General features: G+C 45.7%; 1 protein-coding gene across 1 annotated transcript in view; it reads left to right on the forward strand.

The window, feature by feature from the left end:
• Positions 1 to 17,019, forward strand: part of LOC115464532 (zinc finger protein 585A-like) — a 512,786-nt gene that overhangs the window by 298,955 nt on the left and 196,812 nt on the right. Inside the window, exon 4 of the mRNA XM_030194902.1 lies at positions 11,663 to 13,470. Coding sequence (XP_030050762.1) covers positions 11,663 to 13,470 — 1,808 coding nt within the window. The remainder of the gene's footprint in view (positions 1 to 11,662; positions 13,471 to 17,019) is intronic.

Genomic DNA, 17,019 nt, shown 5'->3' on the forward strand with positions numbered 1-17,019 from the left:
CCATTCCACCTCTCTCCCATGATTGGTACATCATAGCTCGCCGCACTCTTGGCGGGCGTTTTTTCCATATATATGCAAACATTTTGCGATTGAGTTTTGCAAAAAAGCTATTGGGGATTGGTATCGGAATTGCCATAAACAAATATAACAATTTCGGGAGCAGCATCATTTTAACAGCATTAATGCGCCCTTTCCAGGAGACATTAAGTCCTTCCCATTTATCCAATTCGCTAAATAGTTCTTCAACTTTTGGGGGGAAATTAGCTGCATATAATCCCTCTATTTGTGTTGTCACCTGTATTCCCAAATATCGTATGGATTTTGTCGCCCATACAAAAGGGAAGGCAGCCTTAAGGGCCTTTAGTTCCTCAGGCGGTACCGTAAGATTAAGGAAAGTCGACTTGTCTAGATTAGGTTTAAATCCTGATAATTGCCCATATCGTTCCAGATGCTCTACTATCCTCTCGACCGATTTCAATGGGCTCACGATTGTCAACAGAACATCATCGGCAAACAACATAAGTTTATGTTACCTTAAACCCCTCACCACCCCTGTCACCTCCCTATCTTTCCTAATCATATTGGCCAATGGTTCTAATGACAGGGCAAATAGTAGTGGTGATATTGCACATCCCTGTCTGGTTCCCCGCCGAAGGCTAAATGTTCTTGTATAAGTCCCATTGATCTTTATGGTGGCCATTGGAGCCTGATAAAGCAATTGTAGCCAGCTCAGAAACCTCCCATCAATACCTACTCGCTGTAATGCTGCAAATAGAAACGACCAGTCCACACGGTCGAACGCTTTTTCTGTGTCTATTGATAGCAATACCGCCGGTGTCTGGTCATCCCTCACCTGTTGAATAACATGCATTAGACACCTTATATTGTCAAAGGTCTGGTGCCCCTCTATAAAACCCGCCTGATCTGCATGTATTACCCCTGGGAGCTGCTTCTGTAACCTTCGAGCCAGGATTTTTGTGAATATCTTATAATCCACATTTAAGAGTGATATTGGCCTATATGAACTGCATAGCTTCGGATTTTTCCCTGGTTTTAATATTAAAGTTATTGCCACCAGTCTCCAGGTGTCTGGGTGCTTTTGTGAGTCCTCTAATGCATTAAATAGTTTCTGTAATATTGGTGTAAGGTGTTTACTAAACAGTTTGTAAAATCTTGTGGGAAACCCATCGGGGCCAGGAACTTTACCACTTGCCATATCTGTTATTGGCCACATTATCTCCTCTGATGTGATGGGTGTGGATAATTGGGTTGCCCCCCCTCTCTCTATCTGAGGCAGAGTATTGCTCTATTTCAACCAACTCCGGGGTTTGTTCTGGTTCATATAAATTGGTAAAGTGAGTGAGAAATGCCTCATGTATGTGTTCTATTTGTGAGACATAGAGGCTCATTTTCAAAGCACTTAGCCTCCCAAAGTTCCATAGAAACCTATGGAACTTAGCCTCCCAAAGTGCTTTGAAAATATGCCTCTTAGTCTCCTTCTGCTGTTTGTATGCCTCCTATATAATTACGTTCTACAAATCAATTTTCAATCCAATTTACTATATCAAAATCTATAACTTTATTAACATATAACATCAATTCTTAATAGGTAATGGAGATTCAACCCTACCACTGGAACAAAACAATTATCAACTTTGACATATAATAATTCTTTCAAAATCCCATCATCCAGTACTTTGTATATAATAAGTCATTATATGAACACCACCTCTCCCTCCCCCTCCCTCCCTTCCCCATAACCTGATATGGCATATCTCTATTATGTTCGAGAACATGCCTATAATGGTGTGGACTTCCGGTCCCGTTTATTTTTCCAGCCTGCTCAGTTTATTTGATCCATCCTTGTTGTTTACTATGTTCTAGCCAGTTCCAGTTTGTCCCGTTATCAACGCAGTATATAGTATTTTTATATTCCAATTATTGATGCTCTTTTCACGGGCCTTTTCCTGGCCGTATTGCCTGATCTGATGCTTGTCTCCGTAGTCTTCCACGACCTTTCGATACTCGCTGCCATTTCTGCTTGCTATTTCTTTGTAACCCAGATGTTGGCTTTGGTGACGGTGCTTTACCCATCGTTTCCGGGCCCAAATATTCGTGAGCTTCTTCTAGCGATGCCACCTTGCGTTGTTTGCCTTCTTTATAAAATATTAGGGCAAACGGATGTTGCCATCTGTATTTTATTCCTTCTGCTCTAAGCTTCTCCGTCAGCGGGTGCAGTTCTCCACGCCGTTTTAAAGTGGTAGCCGCTAGGTCTTGAAACAATTCAATGGGGTATGTCTCCCATGTAATTGGGCTAGTCGCTCTAGCTTGGTGCATAATTTCTTCTTTCACTTTGAACTCCGAGAAGCAGGCCACTATATCTTTTGGCGTATTTGCCCTTCTTGACCCCAGCGCCCGGTGTGCTCGTTCTAGTCGGATGCTTTCTGGGGCTATTGGGCGGTCAGATGTGGAAAGGAGTTGGGCTGGCACTACTTTTTCACAGTTATTATATTCTGGTAACTCCGGTAGGCCCCGCACTCTAATGTTGGAGCGTCGGCTTCTGTTTTCAAGGTCTTCCACCTTGTCCGTTAGGAATTTCATGTCTGAATGATGTTCTGTCACCTGCTTCTCAACCGTATTTAGGGCTTCTGCGTGTTCTTCTAGCCCCATTTCTACCTCATTGACACGATTCCCCAGATCTTTGATTTCTTCCCTCAGGTCCGCACTCAGTTGCGCAAAGTCTTGTTGCATCTCTTTTATATCTTTTTTTATATCCTGGAGCCATGTGCTTAGTTGCTCCCATTTGTCCGGCGGGACCTCATTTTCTCCATCAGCTTCCCGCTCTCTCTGGCTAGCCGGCGAGCTAGGGCTTGATATGCTCTCTTGGCCTTCTTGTTCTTCGGCCTGTATCTCTGGCGCTCGTTCACGTTGGCGGTAAGCAAAGTTCGTCAAATCTGCCTTTTTAAGTTTTGTGTCCGCCATCTTTCGAGTCGCGGGAGTTTCGCCTCTCGCTCTCTTAACTTTCACCTTGTTTTGTGGATCGTTTGCTCTATTTGTTAGCTCGTTTTCGGGCTGGAAGTCGGGAGCTCCGCAATCAGACCGCCATTGCAGAGCGTGATGTCACCGGAAGTCCGGGGGGATAATATTTTTGGTGAGAAGGTCGAGCAGCTGGTGGACCAACTGCATCAGTGGGAAACCGCCCTCGACAAGCTCTCCCACCAGGCGCCTTCAGCATCCACCTCAGCAGGTGGACGTTTTTCCCGGGCCAGGCAGGCTGCACCCTACGCCTATAACAAGCGTAGGTTCACCCAGCCGGCCCGAAGGCCTCGTCAGGCACAGGGACAGTCCCAGCGTGCTCGTTCCCGTAAACAGCGTGCGCCTAAGCAGCCCCCTGCGCCTCCACAGCAAAAGCCGGGGACGGGCTTTTGACTGGATTCATGGGAACATAGCCGCCCTCAAAGTGTCCGTACCGGACGATCTGCCGGTCGGGGGGAGGTTAAAATTTTTTCACCAAAGGTGGCCTCTCATAACCTCCGACCAGTGGGTTCTCCAAATAGTGCGGTGCGGATACGCCCTGAATTTGGCCTCCCTTCCACCAAATTGTCCTCCGGGAGCTCAATCCTTCAGCTCCCGTCACAAGCAGGTACTTGCAGAGGAACTCTCCGCCCTTCTCAGCGCCAATGCGGTCGAGCCCGTACCACCCGGGCAAGAAGGGCAGGGATTCTATTCCAGGTACTTCCTTGTGGAAAAGAAAACAGGGGGGATGCGCCCCATCCTAGACCTGAGAGGCCTGAACAAATTCCTGGTCAAAGAAAAGTTCAAGATGCTTTCCTTGGGCACCCTTCTGCCAATGATTCAGAAAAACGATTGGCTACGTTCCCTGGATTTAAAGGACGTATACACTCACATCCCGATACTGCCAGCTCACAGACAGTATCTCAGATTCCGCCTGTGCACACGGCACTTTCAGTATTGTGTGCTGCCCTTTAGGCTCGCCTCTGCCCCACGGGTGTTTACGAAGTGCCTCGTGGTGGTAGCGGCGTATCTACGCAAGCTGGGAGTGCACGTGTTCCCATATCTCGACGATTGGCTGGTCAAGAACACCTCGGAGGCGGGAGCTCTCCGGTCCATGCAGTGCACTATTCGCCTCCTGGAGCTGCTGGGGTTTGCGATAAATTACCCAAAGTCCCATCTCCAGCCTGCCCAATCTCTGGAATTCATAGGAGCTCTGCTGAATACTCAGACGGCTCAGGCCTTCCTTCCAGAAGCGAGGGCCAACAACCTCCTGTCCCTGGCTTCCCAGACCAGAGCGTCTCAGCAGATCACAGCTCGGCAGATGTTGAGACTTCTGGGTCATATGGCCTCTACAGTTCATGTGACTCCCATGGTGCGTCTTCACATGAGATCTGCTCAATGGACCCTAGCTTCCCAGTGGTATCAAGCCACCGGGAATCTAGAAGATGTCATCCGCCTCTCCACCAGCTGCCGCAATTCACTGCACTGGTGGACCATTCGGACCAATTTGACCTTGGGACGCCCATTCCAAATTCCACAGCCCACGAAAGTGCTAACGACGGATGCGTCTCTCCTGGGCTGGGGGGCTCATGTCGATGGGCTTCACACCCAAGGAGTGTGGTCCCTCCAGGAAAAGGGTCTTCAGATCAACCTCCTGGAGCTCCGAGCGGTCTGGAACGCACTGAAGGCTTTCAGAGATCAGCTGTCCTGTCAAATTATCCAAATTCGGACAGACAATCAGGTTGCAATGTATTACATCAACAAGCAGGGGGGCACCGGATCTCGCCCCCTGTGTCAGGAAGCAGTCGGGATGTGGCGTTGGGCCTGCCAGTTCGGCATGCTTCTCCAAGCCACATACCTGGCAGGTGTAAACAACAGTCTGGCCGACAGACTGAGCAGAGTCATGCAACCGCACGAGTGGTTGCTCCATTCCAGAGTGGTACGCAAGATCTTCCGAGAGTGGGGCACCCCCTCGGTGGACCTTTTCGCCTCTCAGACCAACTACAAGCTGCCTCTGTTCTGTTCCAGACTACAGGCACACGGCAGACTAGCGTCGGATGCCTTTCTCCTCCATTGGGGGACTGGCCTCCTGTATGCTTATCCTCCCATACCTTTGGTGGGAAAGACCTTACTGAAGCTCAAGCAAGACCACGATTCTGATAGCGCCCTTTTGGCCCCGTCAGATCTGGTTCCCTCTACTTCTGGAGTTGTCCTCCGAAGAACCGTGGAGATTGGAGTGTTTTCCGACCCTCATTTCGCAGAACGACGGAGCGCTTCTGCACCCCAACCTTCAGTCTCTGGCTCTCACGGCCTGGATGTTGAGGGCGTAGATTTCGCTTCGCTGGGTTTGTCTGAGGGTGTCTTCCATGTCTTGCTTGCCTCTATGAAGGATTCCACTAAAAAGAGTTACTTTTTCAAGTGGAGGAGGTTTGTCGTTTGGTGTGAGAGCAAGGCCCTAGAACCTCATTCTTGTCCTGCACAGAACCTGCTTGAATACCTTCTGCACTTATCAGAGTCTGGCCTCAAGACCAACTCAGTAAGGAATCACCTTAGTGCGATTAGTGCTTACCATTATCGTGTAGAGGGTAAAGCCATCTCTGGAGAGCCTTTAGTCATTCGATTCATGAGAGGCTTGCTTTTGTCAAAGCCCCCTGTCAAGCCTCCTGCAGTGTCATGGGATCTCAACGTCGTCCTCACCCAGCTGATGAAACCTCCTTTTGAGCCACTGAATTCCTGCTATCTGAAGTACTTGACCTGGAAGGTCATTTTCTTGGTGGCAGTTACTTCAGCTCGTAGGGTCAGTGAGCTTCAAGCCCTGGTAGCTCATGCTCCGTATACTAAATTTCATCACAACAGAGTAGTGCTCCGCACTCACCCAAAGTTCCTGCCAAAGGTTGTGTCGGAGTTCCATCTTAACCAGTCAATTGTCTTGCCAACATTCTTTCCCAGACCGCATACCCGCCCTGCTGAACGTCAGTTGCACACATTGGACTGCAAGAGAGCATTGGCCTTCTACTTGGAGCGGACACAGCCCCACAGACAGTCCGCCCAATTGTTTGTTTCTTTCGACCCTAACAGGATAGGGGTCGCTGTCGGGAAACGCACCATCTCCAATTGGCTAGCAGATTGCATTTCCTTCACTTACGCCCAGGCTGGGCTGACTCTTGAGGGTCATGTCACGGCTCATAGTGTCAGAGCCATGGCAGCGTCGGTGGCTCACTTGAAGTCAGTCACTATTGAAGAGATTTGCAAGGCTGCGACGTGGTCATCTGTCCACACATTCACATCACATTACTGCCTCCAGCAGGATACCCGACGCGACAGTCAGTTCGGGCAGTCGGTGCTGCAGAATCTGTTTGGGGTGTAAATCCAACTCAACCCTCCAGGACCCGATTTATTCTGTTCAGGCTGCACTCTCAGTTAGTTGTTCTTCGTAGGTCAATTTCTGTTATACCCTCGCCGTTGCGAGGTTAAATTGAACTGGGTTCTTGTTTTGAGTGAGCCTGAGAGCTAGGGATACCCCAGTCGTGAGAACAAGCAGCCTGCTTGTCCTCGGAGAAAGCGAATGATACATACCTGTAGCAGGTGTTCTCCGAGGACAGCAGGCTGATTGTTCTCACCTACCCTCCCTCCTCCCCTTGGAGTTGCGTTTTTGATCATTTGCTTGTCATTCAACTGAGCAGGAACGGTCGCGCATGCGCGGTGGGCGTGCCCTGCGTGCGGGACCGCCCGCGAAGTTTTGTTCCGGTTGGTGGGGGCTGCCGTGAACGTCAACCCCCCCAGTCGTGAGAACAATCAGCCTGCTGTCCTCGGAGAACACCTGCTACAGGTATGTATCATTCGCTATTTCTTCGCATTGAATTTTAATTGCCAAACCTTATACCATTACTTCTAGTTTCCTCAGATCCTTTTTCATGTTTTCCACTCCCTCCGGGGTGTCCACTCTGTTACAGATCTTAGTATCATCCGCAAATTGGGAAACTTTACCTTCTAACCCTTCGGCAATGTCACTCACAAATATATTGAACAGAATCGTCCCCAGCACCGATCCTTGAGGCACTCCACTACTCACCTTTCCCTCTTCCGAGCAAATTCCATTCACCACCACCTTCTGGCGTCTGTCCGTCAACCAGTTCCTAATCCAGTTCACCACTTCTGGTCCTATCTTCAGCCCATCCAGTTTATTTAAAAGCCTCCTGTGGGGAACTGTGTCAAAAGCTTTGCTGAAATCTAAGTAGATTATGACTATAGCTCGTCCCTGATTCAATTCTCCTGTCACCCAATCAAAGAATTCAATGAGATTTGTTTGGCACGATTTCCCTTTGGTAAAACCATGTTGTCTCGGATCTTGCAACTTATTGGCGTCCAGGAAATTCACTATCCTTTCCTTCAGCATCACTTCCATTACTTTTCCAATAACCGAAGTGAGGCTTACCGGCCTGTAGTTACCAGCTTCTTCCCTGTCACCAGTTTTGTGAAGAGGGACCACATCTGCCGTTCTCCAATCCCTCGGAACCTCTCCCGTCTGCAAGGATTTATTAAACAAATCTTTAAGGGGACCCGCCAGAACTTCTCTGAGCTCCCTCAGTATCCTGGGGTGGATCTCTGTTAAATAGTGGAGTGAGTGGCCTAGTGTTTAGGGTGGTGGACTTTGGTCCTGGGGAACTGAGGAACTGAGTTCGATTCCCAGCACAGGCAGCTCCTTGTGACTCTGGGCAAGTCACTTAACCCTCCATTGCCTGCCGCATTAAGCCTGCCATGAGTGGGAAAGCGCGGGGCAGAAAAATAAATAAATAATAAATAAATACAAAAATAGAAAAGATGTATCTTTCCCAAAGCAGACACATACCAATCCTTAAAAAGTATTAAATAAAAATATGTTTTTCTGTTTTTCCTTTGTTGAATGGGTACTTTTCTAATTGAGTTAGTCCCAGTCTGTTCCACTATTTGTGTCAGTCTTCTAAATTTTTTTTCAGGTTTGCCTTTCCATTTCTTCTCTACATCCATCTGGCACTGATCTTTCTTTCTTTTTATGCTCATTTTTCTCGTCTCTACTTCTATATCCACCCATATTTGATTTTTAGCCCTCATTCTCCCTTTCTTTCGCCTTCTAGTACTTAGTCGCCTTCTATTCAACTCTCATCTCCTTCTTACCTTCTTTCCAGCAATTTCATTGCCCCCTCTGTCTTTCTCCTTCCCCAGTCTGCCAATCCCGCCCCCCTTTGTCTTTCACCCACTCTCTAGTCCCCCATTTCTATCCTCTGTACTCACCCTCTGAGCCCTCATCTACTCTCCACTGCTTTTCATCCCCTCATCAGCTCCAGTTCCATCCCTGTCTCTCCATCCTTCACTTGTCTCCAGGCCATTCTCTCTCTTACCTTCTACCCCATCTACTGTTGCCACTGTTTGACAACATTTACTATGTTTCTACCCTCACTGAACCCCTTGGGATCTCCTTCCTCACTCATACTCTTCCACAGCACCCCATCCTGGTCTCAGAACACAGAGAGCCCCTGTTCAAATACAGGGTAAGCAACCACAAACTAACCCCCCACAGGGCCGGTCTTAGAGCGAGGCGACCACATAGGGCCCCGTGCTCAAGGGGGCCCCGTGTGGCGCGCCTGAGGTCGCCCCCGCCCGCCGCTCCCACCCCCTGACGGTCGATCGCTGCTCCTACCACCCTGTCCTACCTTTTGAGACGCACCGGAGTAGCAGGCAGAAGCGCCTCGCATCTGCCCTGCCAGTAAAAATCTCCTGGACGTCGTTGGGCCTTCCCACATTGAGTCCCGCCTTCCTCTGAGTCCCCCCGACCCGACCCACCTACCAACTCTGTTCTCCTGCTACTCCGGCGCTTCACAATTTTTTTTTTTTAAGGAAGTGGGTGGCGCCAGGCAGTAGGAGAACAGAGTTGGTAGGTGGGTCGGGTCGGGGGGACTCAGATGGGAGAAGGGTGTGAGATGGGGGTTCTCAGATGGGGGAGGGGGTAAGGGTGTGGGATGGGGGTTCTCAGATGGGGGAGGGGGTTTTCGGATGGCAGAAGCCAGGGACTGGGGTGGGGAGGCGAGGGGGTTCTCGAATGGGAGGAGGGGAGGGGGCTCTCAGATGGGAGAACGGGGCTGGAACTGGGGTTTGAGAAGAGGCCATATGGGAAAATGGGGGCCATGCATGGGGCTGGTGGGAAAATGGGGCATGCGTGGGTCAGGTGGGAGAATGGTTCTGGGGCTGAAAAGGGGGGCCCTAATACAAGGCATGTGGATGAAGGGGGCTGGAACTGGCGGCTCAAAAGGAGGGTAGGTGGGATAAGGGGGCTAGTACTGGGACTGGAGGCTGAAAAGGGGCAGGGGCTGAAACTGTGGGTACTGGGGGCTGAAAAGGAGATAGGGAGAAGTGGCTGGGGCTCAAGCTTGGGACTGGTGAGAGAAAAGGGCTGGGGACTGGGGTTGAAACTGAGGGCTGAAAAGGGGACAGGGAGAAGTGGCTGGGGGCTGAAGCTCGGGACGTGGGAGAAAAGGGCTGGGGCTGAAACAGGGGACTGGTGGGATAGTGGGGCTGGAACTGGGGGCTGAAAAAAAGGGGCCGAGAGAGGGGCAGATCCTGGATGGAAGGGGGAGCGAGAGGGAGGGCAGACCCGGATGGATGGGAGAGGGAGGGCAAATGGTGGATTGAAGGGGCAGAGAGAAAGGGCAGACAGTGGATGGAAGGGGGAGAGGGCAGACGGGCAGATGGTGGATGGAAGGGGCAGAGATAGAGGGCAGATGTGGATGGAAGGGGCAGGGAGAGAGGGCAGACATTTGGATGGAGGGGACAGCAGAGAGGGCAGACACTGGATGGCAGAGAGAGAACGAAGACAGATGCTGGATGGAAGGAAGACAGTGAAAAGAAGATGAGGAAAGCAGAAACCAGAGACAACAAACTGTAAATAAAATATATATTTAAATTTTTTTGCTTTAGGATAAAGTAGTATTGTAGCTGTGTTAATAAATGTTTATAATAGAACATGTAAACAAGGTAGTCTTTTTATTGGACTAATTTTAATACATTTTGGCTAACATTTGTAGAACAAAACCCCCTTCCTCAGGTCAGGATAGGATACTGTAACAGTACTATACTATATTGACCTGAGGAAGGATGTTTTGGCCTCTGAAAGCTAAATGTATTAGTCCAATAAAATGGTATTATTTTATTTTCTATATTTATTTTATTTCTATTTGTTAATTTGTAAAGTGGTGATTGGTATTTGTTAGTTTTTTTTCAAATTTACATCTGCTGTCTTTATATTTTGCACAGTAGTAGGGGACATTTTCTGTTTCTGTGGTGTTGCATTGTATGCAGAGTCTGGCATCTTGGGGGTTCACTTTAATTTTTGTCTAAATAGAAAGTTTAAATATTACTACTTATTCTATAGTGGATTAGGGTGTATCTGTGTTTGTGAAAAAGACATGGTTTTCAGTTGGCATTGACTGTGCAGAACCAACAAGCCCTGGAGCTGGGGGCCTTGGAGGGAGGGGTGGCCAGCCCTGGAGCTAGGGTGGGGGCGGAGTTAAGGTGGGGCCCCATCAAATTGGTCTGCATAGGGCCCCGCACTTGCTAAGACCGGCCCTGACCCCCCCTATTTACTAAGCTGCGCGGCTTAGTAAACAGGGGGGTAAAAGTACTAATGTAGGCAAAAATTAAACTGAAACTGAAGATGCCAGATTTTGCAAGCAGTGCAAAACCAAATAGAAGGAAATGCATTTCCTCATGTATAGTGAAGTAAATTCTCAAAACTACCATAATTCTATCACTAACTAAAAATAAAATCATTTTCCCTATCTTTGTAATCTGGCAATTGTATTTTTCTAATCATCTTGTTTCCAGTCTCTGGTTCTTTTTCCCTATCTCTGTACGCTTAACTGTTTCCAGGAGCTCTTGTTTATGTGATATTTCTTTTCTCACATCTTTCTTTTTCATTTCCGGCCCTACATCCATTTTTAGCACTGATCTTTTAGCTTTCTTCCATTTTTCTGCTTCCTTCCAAATCTTCCCCTCTCTTCAATCCATGTGCAGCTTCTCCCCTCTCCATTCCATCCATGGGTACCATGTCCCCCTCTCCCTTCCCTTTCCCTCCTTTCCATCCATGGGCAGCTTCAGAGTGGAGGAATAACCTAGTAGTTACTGCCTGTAAGATTGGAGGGACTGTGGGGAGGGAAGTATGGAGATGTGCAGCTTTGGCACTAGTTTTCACTATGGTTGCAAGGGAGAGGGGCATTTCCACCCCCATAGTGACACCTATGCCACTGAACCCATAGTAGAGATCCTGAAAATGGAAGAGGTTCCTTTCAGTGACCAAGAGTGGTGAGCAAGGAATTCCTATGTCAAAAAAAATCATTGCTGTGTGCTGTGGAGTATTTCTATATTTTCACATTGAGTTTTTGGTTAGTGAATATAATCAGAGTGAAGGGAATCACTGCAGAGACTGCAGGGAAGGATGAAATGTCCAGAACCAACAGATGAGATCAGGATGGTCTGTTTATGTCTCTTCATGTGCCATTTCTCACTTACACTGTCTACCAGCAAGTGACTTTAAATACTTATGATGGGATATTTGCCTATATATGTCTTACTAAATAGCTGTATAATTTATGTACATACTTTCATTTTTATCCAGCAGATGATGGATTTGGGAATAAGAGAATGAAAGGGTGTGATGGAGAACAGAAGGAGGAATGGAAAGAAAACAACCCCTCCAGAGACAGCCCTGATCCTTCAGCTGATAGTGTTGGAGGCATTAGTAGTGTAAGCTTGCAAGAAAATACCCCAAAAGGAGAGAGCTTGAATGTATGTATTGAACAAGAGAGAAATTCCACCAACTGGCCAAATCTCAGACAAAGTCAAAGAATCAGCAACGAAAGTAACCTCAGAATTGATGAAAGAATCCACACTGGAGAAAAACCATTTAAATGTTCTGAATGTGGTAACAGCTTCAATCGAAAGGATACGCTCAGAATTCATGAACGAATCCACACTGGAGAAAAACCATTTAAATGTTCTGAATGTGAAAAAAGCTTCAATAGAAAAAGTGAACTCAGAATTCATGAACGAATCCACACTGGAGAAAAACCATTTAAATGTTCTGAATGTGAAAAAAGCTTCAATAGAAAAAGTGAACTCAGAATTCATGAACGAATCCACACTGGAGAAAAACCATTTAGATGTTCTGAATGTGAAAAAAGCTTCAATAGAAAAAGTGAACTCAGAATTCATGAACGAATCCACACTGGAGAAAAACCATTTAGATGTTCTGAATGTGAAAAAAGCTTCAATAGAAAAAGTCAACTCAGAATTCATGAACGAATCCACACTGGAGAAAAACCGTTTAAATGTTCTGAATGTGGTAAAAGCTTCAATGTAAAAAGTCAACTCAGAATTCATGAACGAATCCACACTGGAGAAAAACCGTTTAAATGTTCTGAATGTGGAAAAAGCTTCAATGGAAAAAAGGATCTCAGAATTCATGAACGAATGCACACTGGAGAAAAACCATTTAAATGTTCTGAATGTGGAAAAAGCTTCAATGGAAAAAGTCAACTCAGAATTCATGAACGAATCCACACTGGAGAAAAACCATTTAAATGTTCTGAATGTGGAAAAAGCTTCAATGGAAAAAGTGAACTCAGAATTCATGAAAGAATCCACACTGGAGAAAAACCATATAAATGTTCTGAATGTGGTAAAAGCTTTAATCGAAAGAATAACCTTAGAATTCATGAAAGAATCCACACTGGAGAAAAACCGTTTAAATGTTCTGAATGTGGTAACAGCTTCAATCGAAAGGATACGCTCAGAATTCATGAACAAATCCACATTGGAGAAAAACCATTTAAATGTTCTGAATGTGGTAAAAGCTTCAATGGAAAAAGTCAACTCAGAATTCATGAACGAATTCACACTGGAGAAAAACCATTTAAATGTTCTGAATGTGGTAAAAGCTTCAATGGAAAAAGTCAACTCAGAATTCATGAACGAATTCACACTGGAGAAAAACCATTTAAATGTTCTGAATGTGGAAAAAGCTTCAATGGAAAAAGTCAACTCAGAATTCATGAAAGAATCCACACTGGAGAAAAACCATATAAATGTTCTGAATGTGGTAAAAGCTTCAATGGAAAAAGTCAACTCAGAATTCATGAACGAATCCACACTGGAGAAAAACCATTTAAATGTTCTGAATGTGGAAAAAGCTTCAATGGAAAAAGTCAACTCAGAATTCATGAAAGAATCCACACTGGAGAAAAACCATATAAATGTTCTGAATGTGGTAAAAGCTTCAATGCAAAAAATAAACTCAGAATACATGAAAGAATCCACACTGGTAAAAAACCATATAAATGTTCTGAATGTGGTAAACGCTACAATCGAAAGAATAGTCTCAGAATTCATGAAAGAATACACACTGGAGAAAAGTCATATAGGAATGTAATAAATGTTTCCATAGCAAATCTGATGTAAGAAAATATGAAAGAATCCACCTTGGAGAAAAATATGGACAAATGTGCTAAGGTGCTTTCCTTAGGTGAAAGTTGAGCAAAACTGAAAATAGCTCTGACTGAACACTGTGAGATAAAGGAACTTGAACAGGAAGGTGTATATAAATATCTAAGCATGGTGAAAGGAACAACTAAAAGAAGCAAAGTACACAAGGGTGGAAGAAAACCAAGTCCAAAAGACCAGTACTGAAACCACGGTGGTAAAAGCACCAAAATCACAGTTTATTGGGACCCTACGCAGTCTGTGTTTTGGCTACAAAACCTTCCTCAGGGGTCAGCAAATTGATGTGTATAGATTAAGCATCTGAACCTCTCAAAATGAGGAGCAATAAGCTATGTGGTGCAGTCCACCACAATCCACGATGAGAGAGTGAACAAACAAAATTGTGGATTGTGATGGACTGCACAGGGGTCTGTGCTAGGACCGCTGCTTTTTAATATATTTATAAATGATTTAGAGATGGGAGTAACTAGCGAGGTAATTAAATTTGCTGATGACACAAAGTTATTCAAAGTCGTTAAATCGCGACAGGATTATGAAAAATTACAAGAGGACCTTACGAGACTGGGAGACTGGGCGGCTAAATGGCAGATGAAGTTTAATGTGAGCAAGTGCAAGGTGATGCATGTGGGAAAAAAGAACCTGAATTATAGCTACGTCATGCAAGGTGCAACGTTAGGAGTTACGGACCAAGAAAGAGATCTGGGTGTCATCATCGATAACACACTGAAACCTTCTGCTCAGTATGCTGCTGCGGCTAGGAAAGCGAATAGAATGTTGGGTATTGTTAGGAAAGGTATGGAAAACAGGTGTGAGGATGTTATAATGCCGTTGTATCACTCCATGGTGCGACCGCACCTTGAGTATTGAGTTCAATTCTGGTCGACGCATCTCAAGAAAGATATAGTACAATTGGAAAAGGTGCAGCGAAGGGCGACTAAAATGATAGCGGGGATGGGACAACTTCCCTATGAAGAAAGACTAAGGAGGCTAGGGCTATTCAGCTTGGAGAAGAGACGGCTGAGGGGAGACATGATAGAGGTATATAAAATAATGAGTGGAGTGGAACAGGTGGATGTGAAGCGTCTGTTCACGCTTTCCAAAAATACTAGGACTAGGGGGCATGCGATGAAACTACAGTGTAGTACATTTAAAACAAATCGGAGAAAATGTTTCTTCACCCAACGTGTAATTAAACTCTGGAATTCATTGCCGGAAAATGTGGTGAAGGCGGTTAGCTTAGCAGAGTTTAAAAAGGGGTTGGACGGTTTCCTAAAGGACAAGTCCATAAACCGCTACTAAACGGACTTGGAAATATCCAAAATCCCAGGAATAACATGTATAGAATGTTTGTACGTTTGGGAAGCTTGCCAGGTGCCCTTGGCGTGGATTGGCCGCTGTCGTGGACAAGATGCTGGGCTCGATGGACCCTTGGTCTTTTCCCAGTATGGCATTACTTATGTACTTATGTACTTATGGGTTGTATAGCTTGGAAAAGAGATGGCTGAGAGGGGATATGATTGAGGTGTATAAAATCCTGAGTCGTGTAGAATGTGTAAGTGAATCGATTTTTCACTCTTTCAAAAAGTACAAAGACCAGGGGACATTCAATAAAATTAAATAAAAATACTTTTAAAACAAATATTAGGAAATATTTTTCACTCAAAGAATAGTTAAGGTCTGGAACTCGCTGCTGGAGGATGAAGGATGTAGTAATGGCGGTTATTGTATCTGGGTTTTAAAAAGGTTTGGACAAGTTCCTGGAGGAAAAGCCCTTAGTCTGTTATTGAGATGGATATCTGGGAGGGGAGCCACTGCTTGCCCCGGGATTGGTAGCATAGAATGTTACTACTAATTGGGTTTCTGCCAGGTTCTTCTGACCTGGATTGGCCACTGTTGGAGGCAGGATACTGACATTGTACACAGTGCTGTAAATGAGGTCTCACCAGAGATGTACACAGAGGCATTCTCACTTCCTTTTTCCTAGTGGCCATTCCTCTCCTTGTGCAGAATCTACATAGTGGAAAGTATTTGCATATATTTCACTGATGTTAGCAGTTATTAAATTATACCCAGAAAGAGCAATAATAATAGTCCCTGTGGCATTTGGAGTTCCCCTCTAAGTTTCCGTTTGAAAATTCTACTGACACACATGGTGGGATAGGGGTGGGTGGGGTGAGTTTATATAGGCGTTTCCATGTGTAAAACCTGATTTACATGTAGAAAAAGGCTTTTATAAAATTGCATAACCGTATATGTATGTAAAAAAGTACACGCAGAGAAATAAATGCAGCTTTTATATTTAAATCATGTTTATTGATGGTGTATTGTACATTGCACTGCACATTGGAAACAGTTTTATCATGTTACCAACATCCTTTTTCGTTTTTACCCCCAATTATCCTCCCCCCACATCAACATCCCCTCCCTGTGTATCCAATGTAGGTACTTATTAATAAACACACACATTCGAACTGAAATCATACAGATTAAGAACATTTGTACCTCTTTTACTACCCTCCCCTTCCCAACATACCCCTTTTTTCCCCTTTCTATCCTCCCCCTTCCCCGTTGTCTATCCTTCTTCTCACAATGTATATGTTACAGGTTTAACAAATAGCTGCACGCTGCCAGAGTTAATGTGTTCCAGAAGGGGGTCCCCTGATATTGAAACTGTTTCCTTTTGGTGGTATCAAAGTCCACTATGCCCACTCTCTCCATACGTAGCAGCCATAGCATTCTCGTTCGCCACTGCTGGAGTGTTGGGGCCTGAGGAGCCAACCACTCCATCGAGATAACTTGTTTGCTTACAATAATTGCACAAGTCACAAGTGCTGCAAAGCCTCTTGTCCTGGGGCGCATCTCCAGCTTTGGTTCCAGATTGTGTCCACATACTTTATAATATCTCTCCAATACTTCTGTATTTTTACACAGGACCAAAACATATGTCCCAGATTTTGCCCCACATTTGGGACACTCTCCCCAGGGAGAGAGACCCATGTAGAACGCCCTCCTTGGGGGTACGTATAGACGAAGGGCAAATTTATACTGTAATTCCCAGTGTGTGGATTGATTAGTTGTTCGTCTGATCGAGAGAACGTGAGCCTTGATTTGTGCTGCTGTTATGTCCACCTGAAGGTCTGCGGTCCACAATCCAGTTCTTGAGCAGTATCTTTTATATGCTGGTGATGGTATGAGAGTGGCACTTTTTGTTGAGATTCCAGGGAGAATGCTGCAGAAAGTTCCCCTTGAACATCTTCTGCAAGGGAGTCCCATGGCAAAGAGTGTATGTAATGTCTTAGCTGTTCATAATAAAATTGATCTGTCTTAAGCACTCCAAACTCCTCTTGCAGTTCCGAAAATGGTCTCCTATGTCCATCTCTGGTGACCACCTGCAACAAATATTTGATGCCTCGTCTCTCCCATCTGCGGAATGAAGTATAGAGGCAGCCCGGTGCAAAAGCTGCATTGTTACAA

This window comes from Microcaecilia unicolor, chromosome 1, assembly GCF_901765095.1.
Source record: "Microcaecilia unicolor chromosome 1, aMicUni1.1, whole genome shotgun sequence".
Classification (NCBI taxonomy): domain Eukaryota; kingdom Metazoa; phylum Chordata; class Amphibia; order Gymnophiona; family Siphonopidae; genus Microcaecilia; species Microcaecilia unicolor.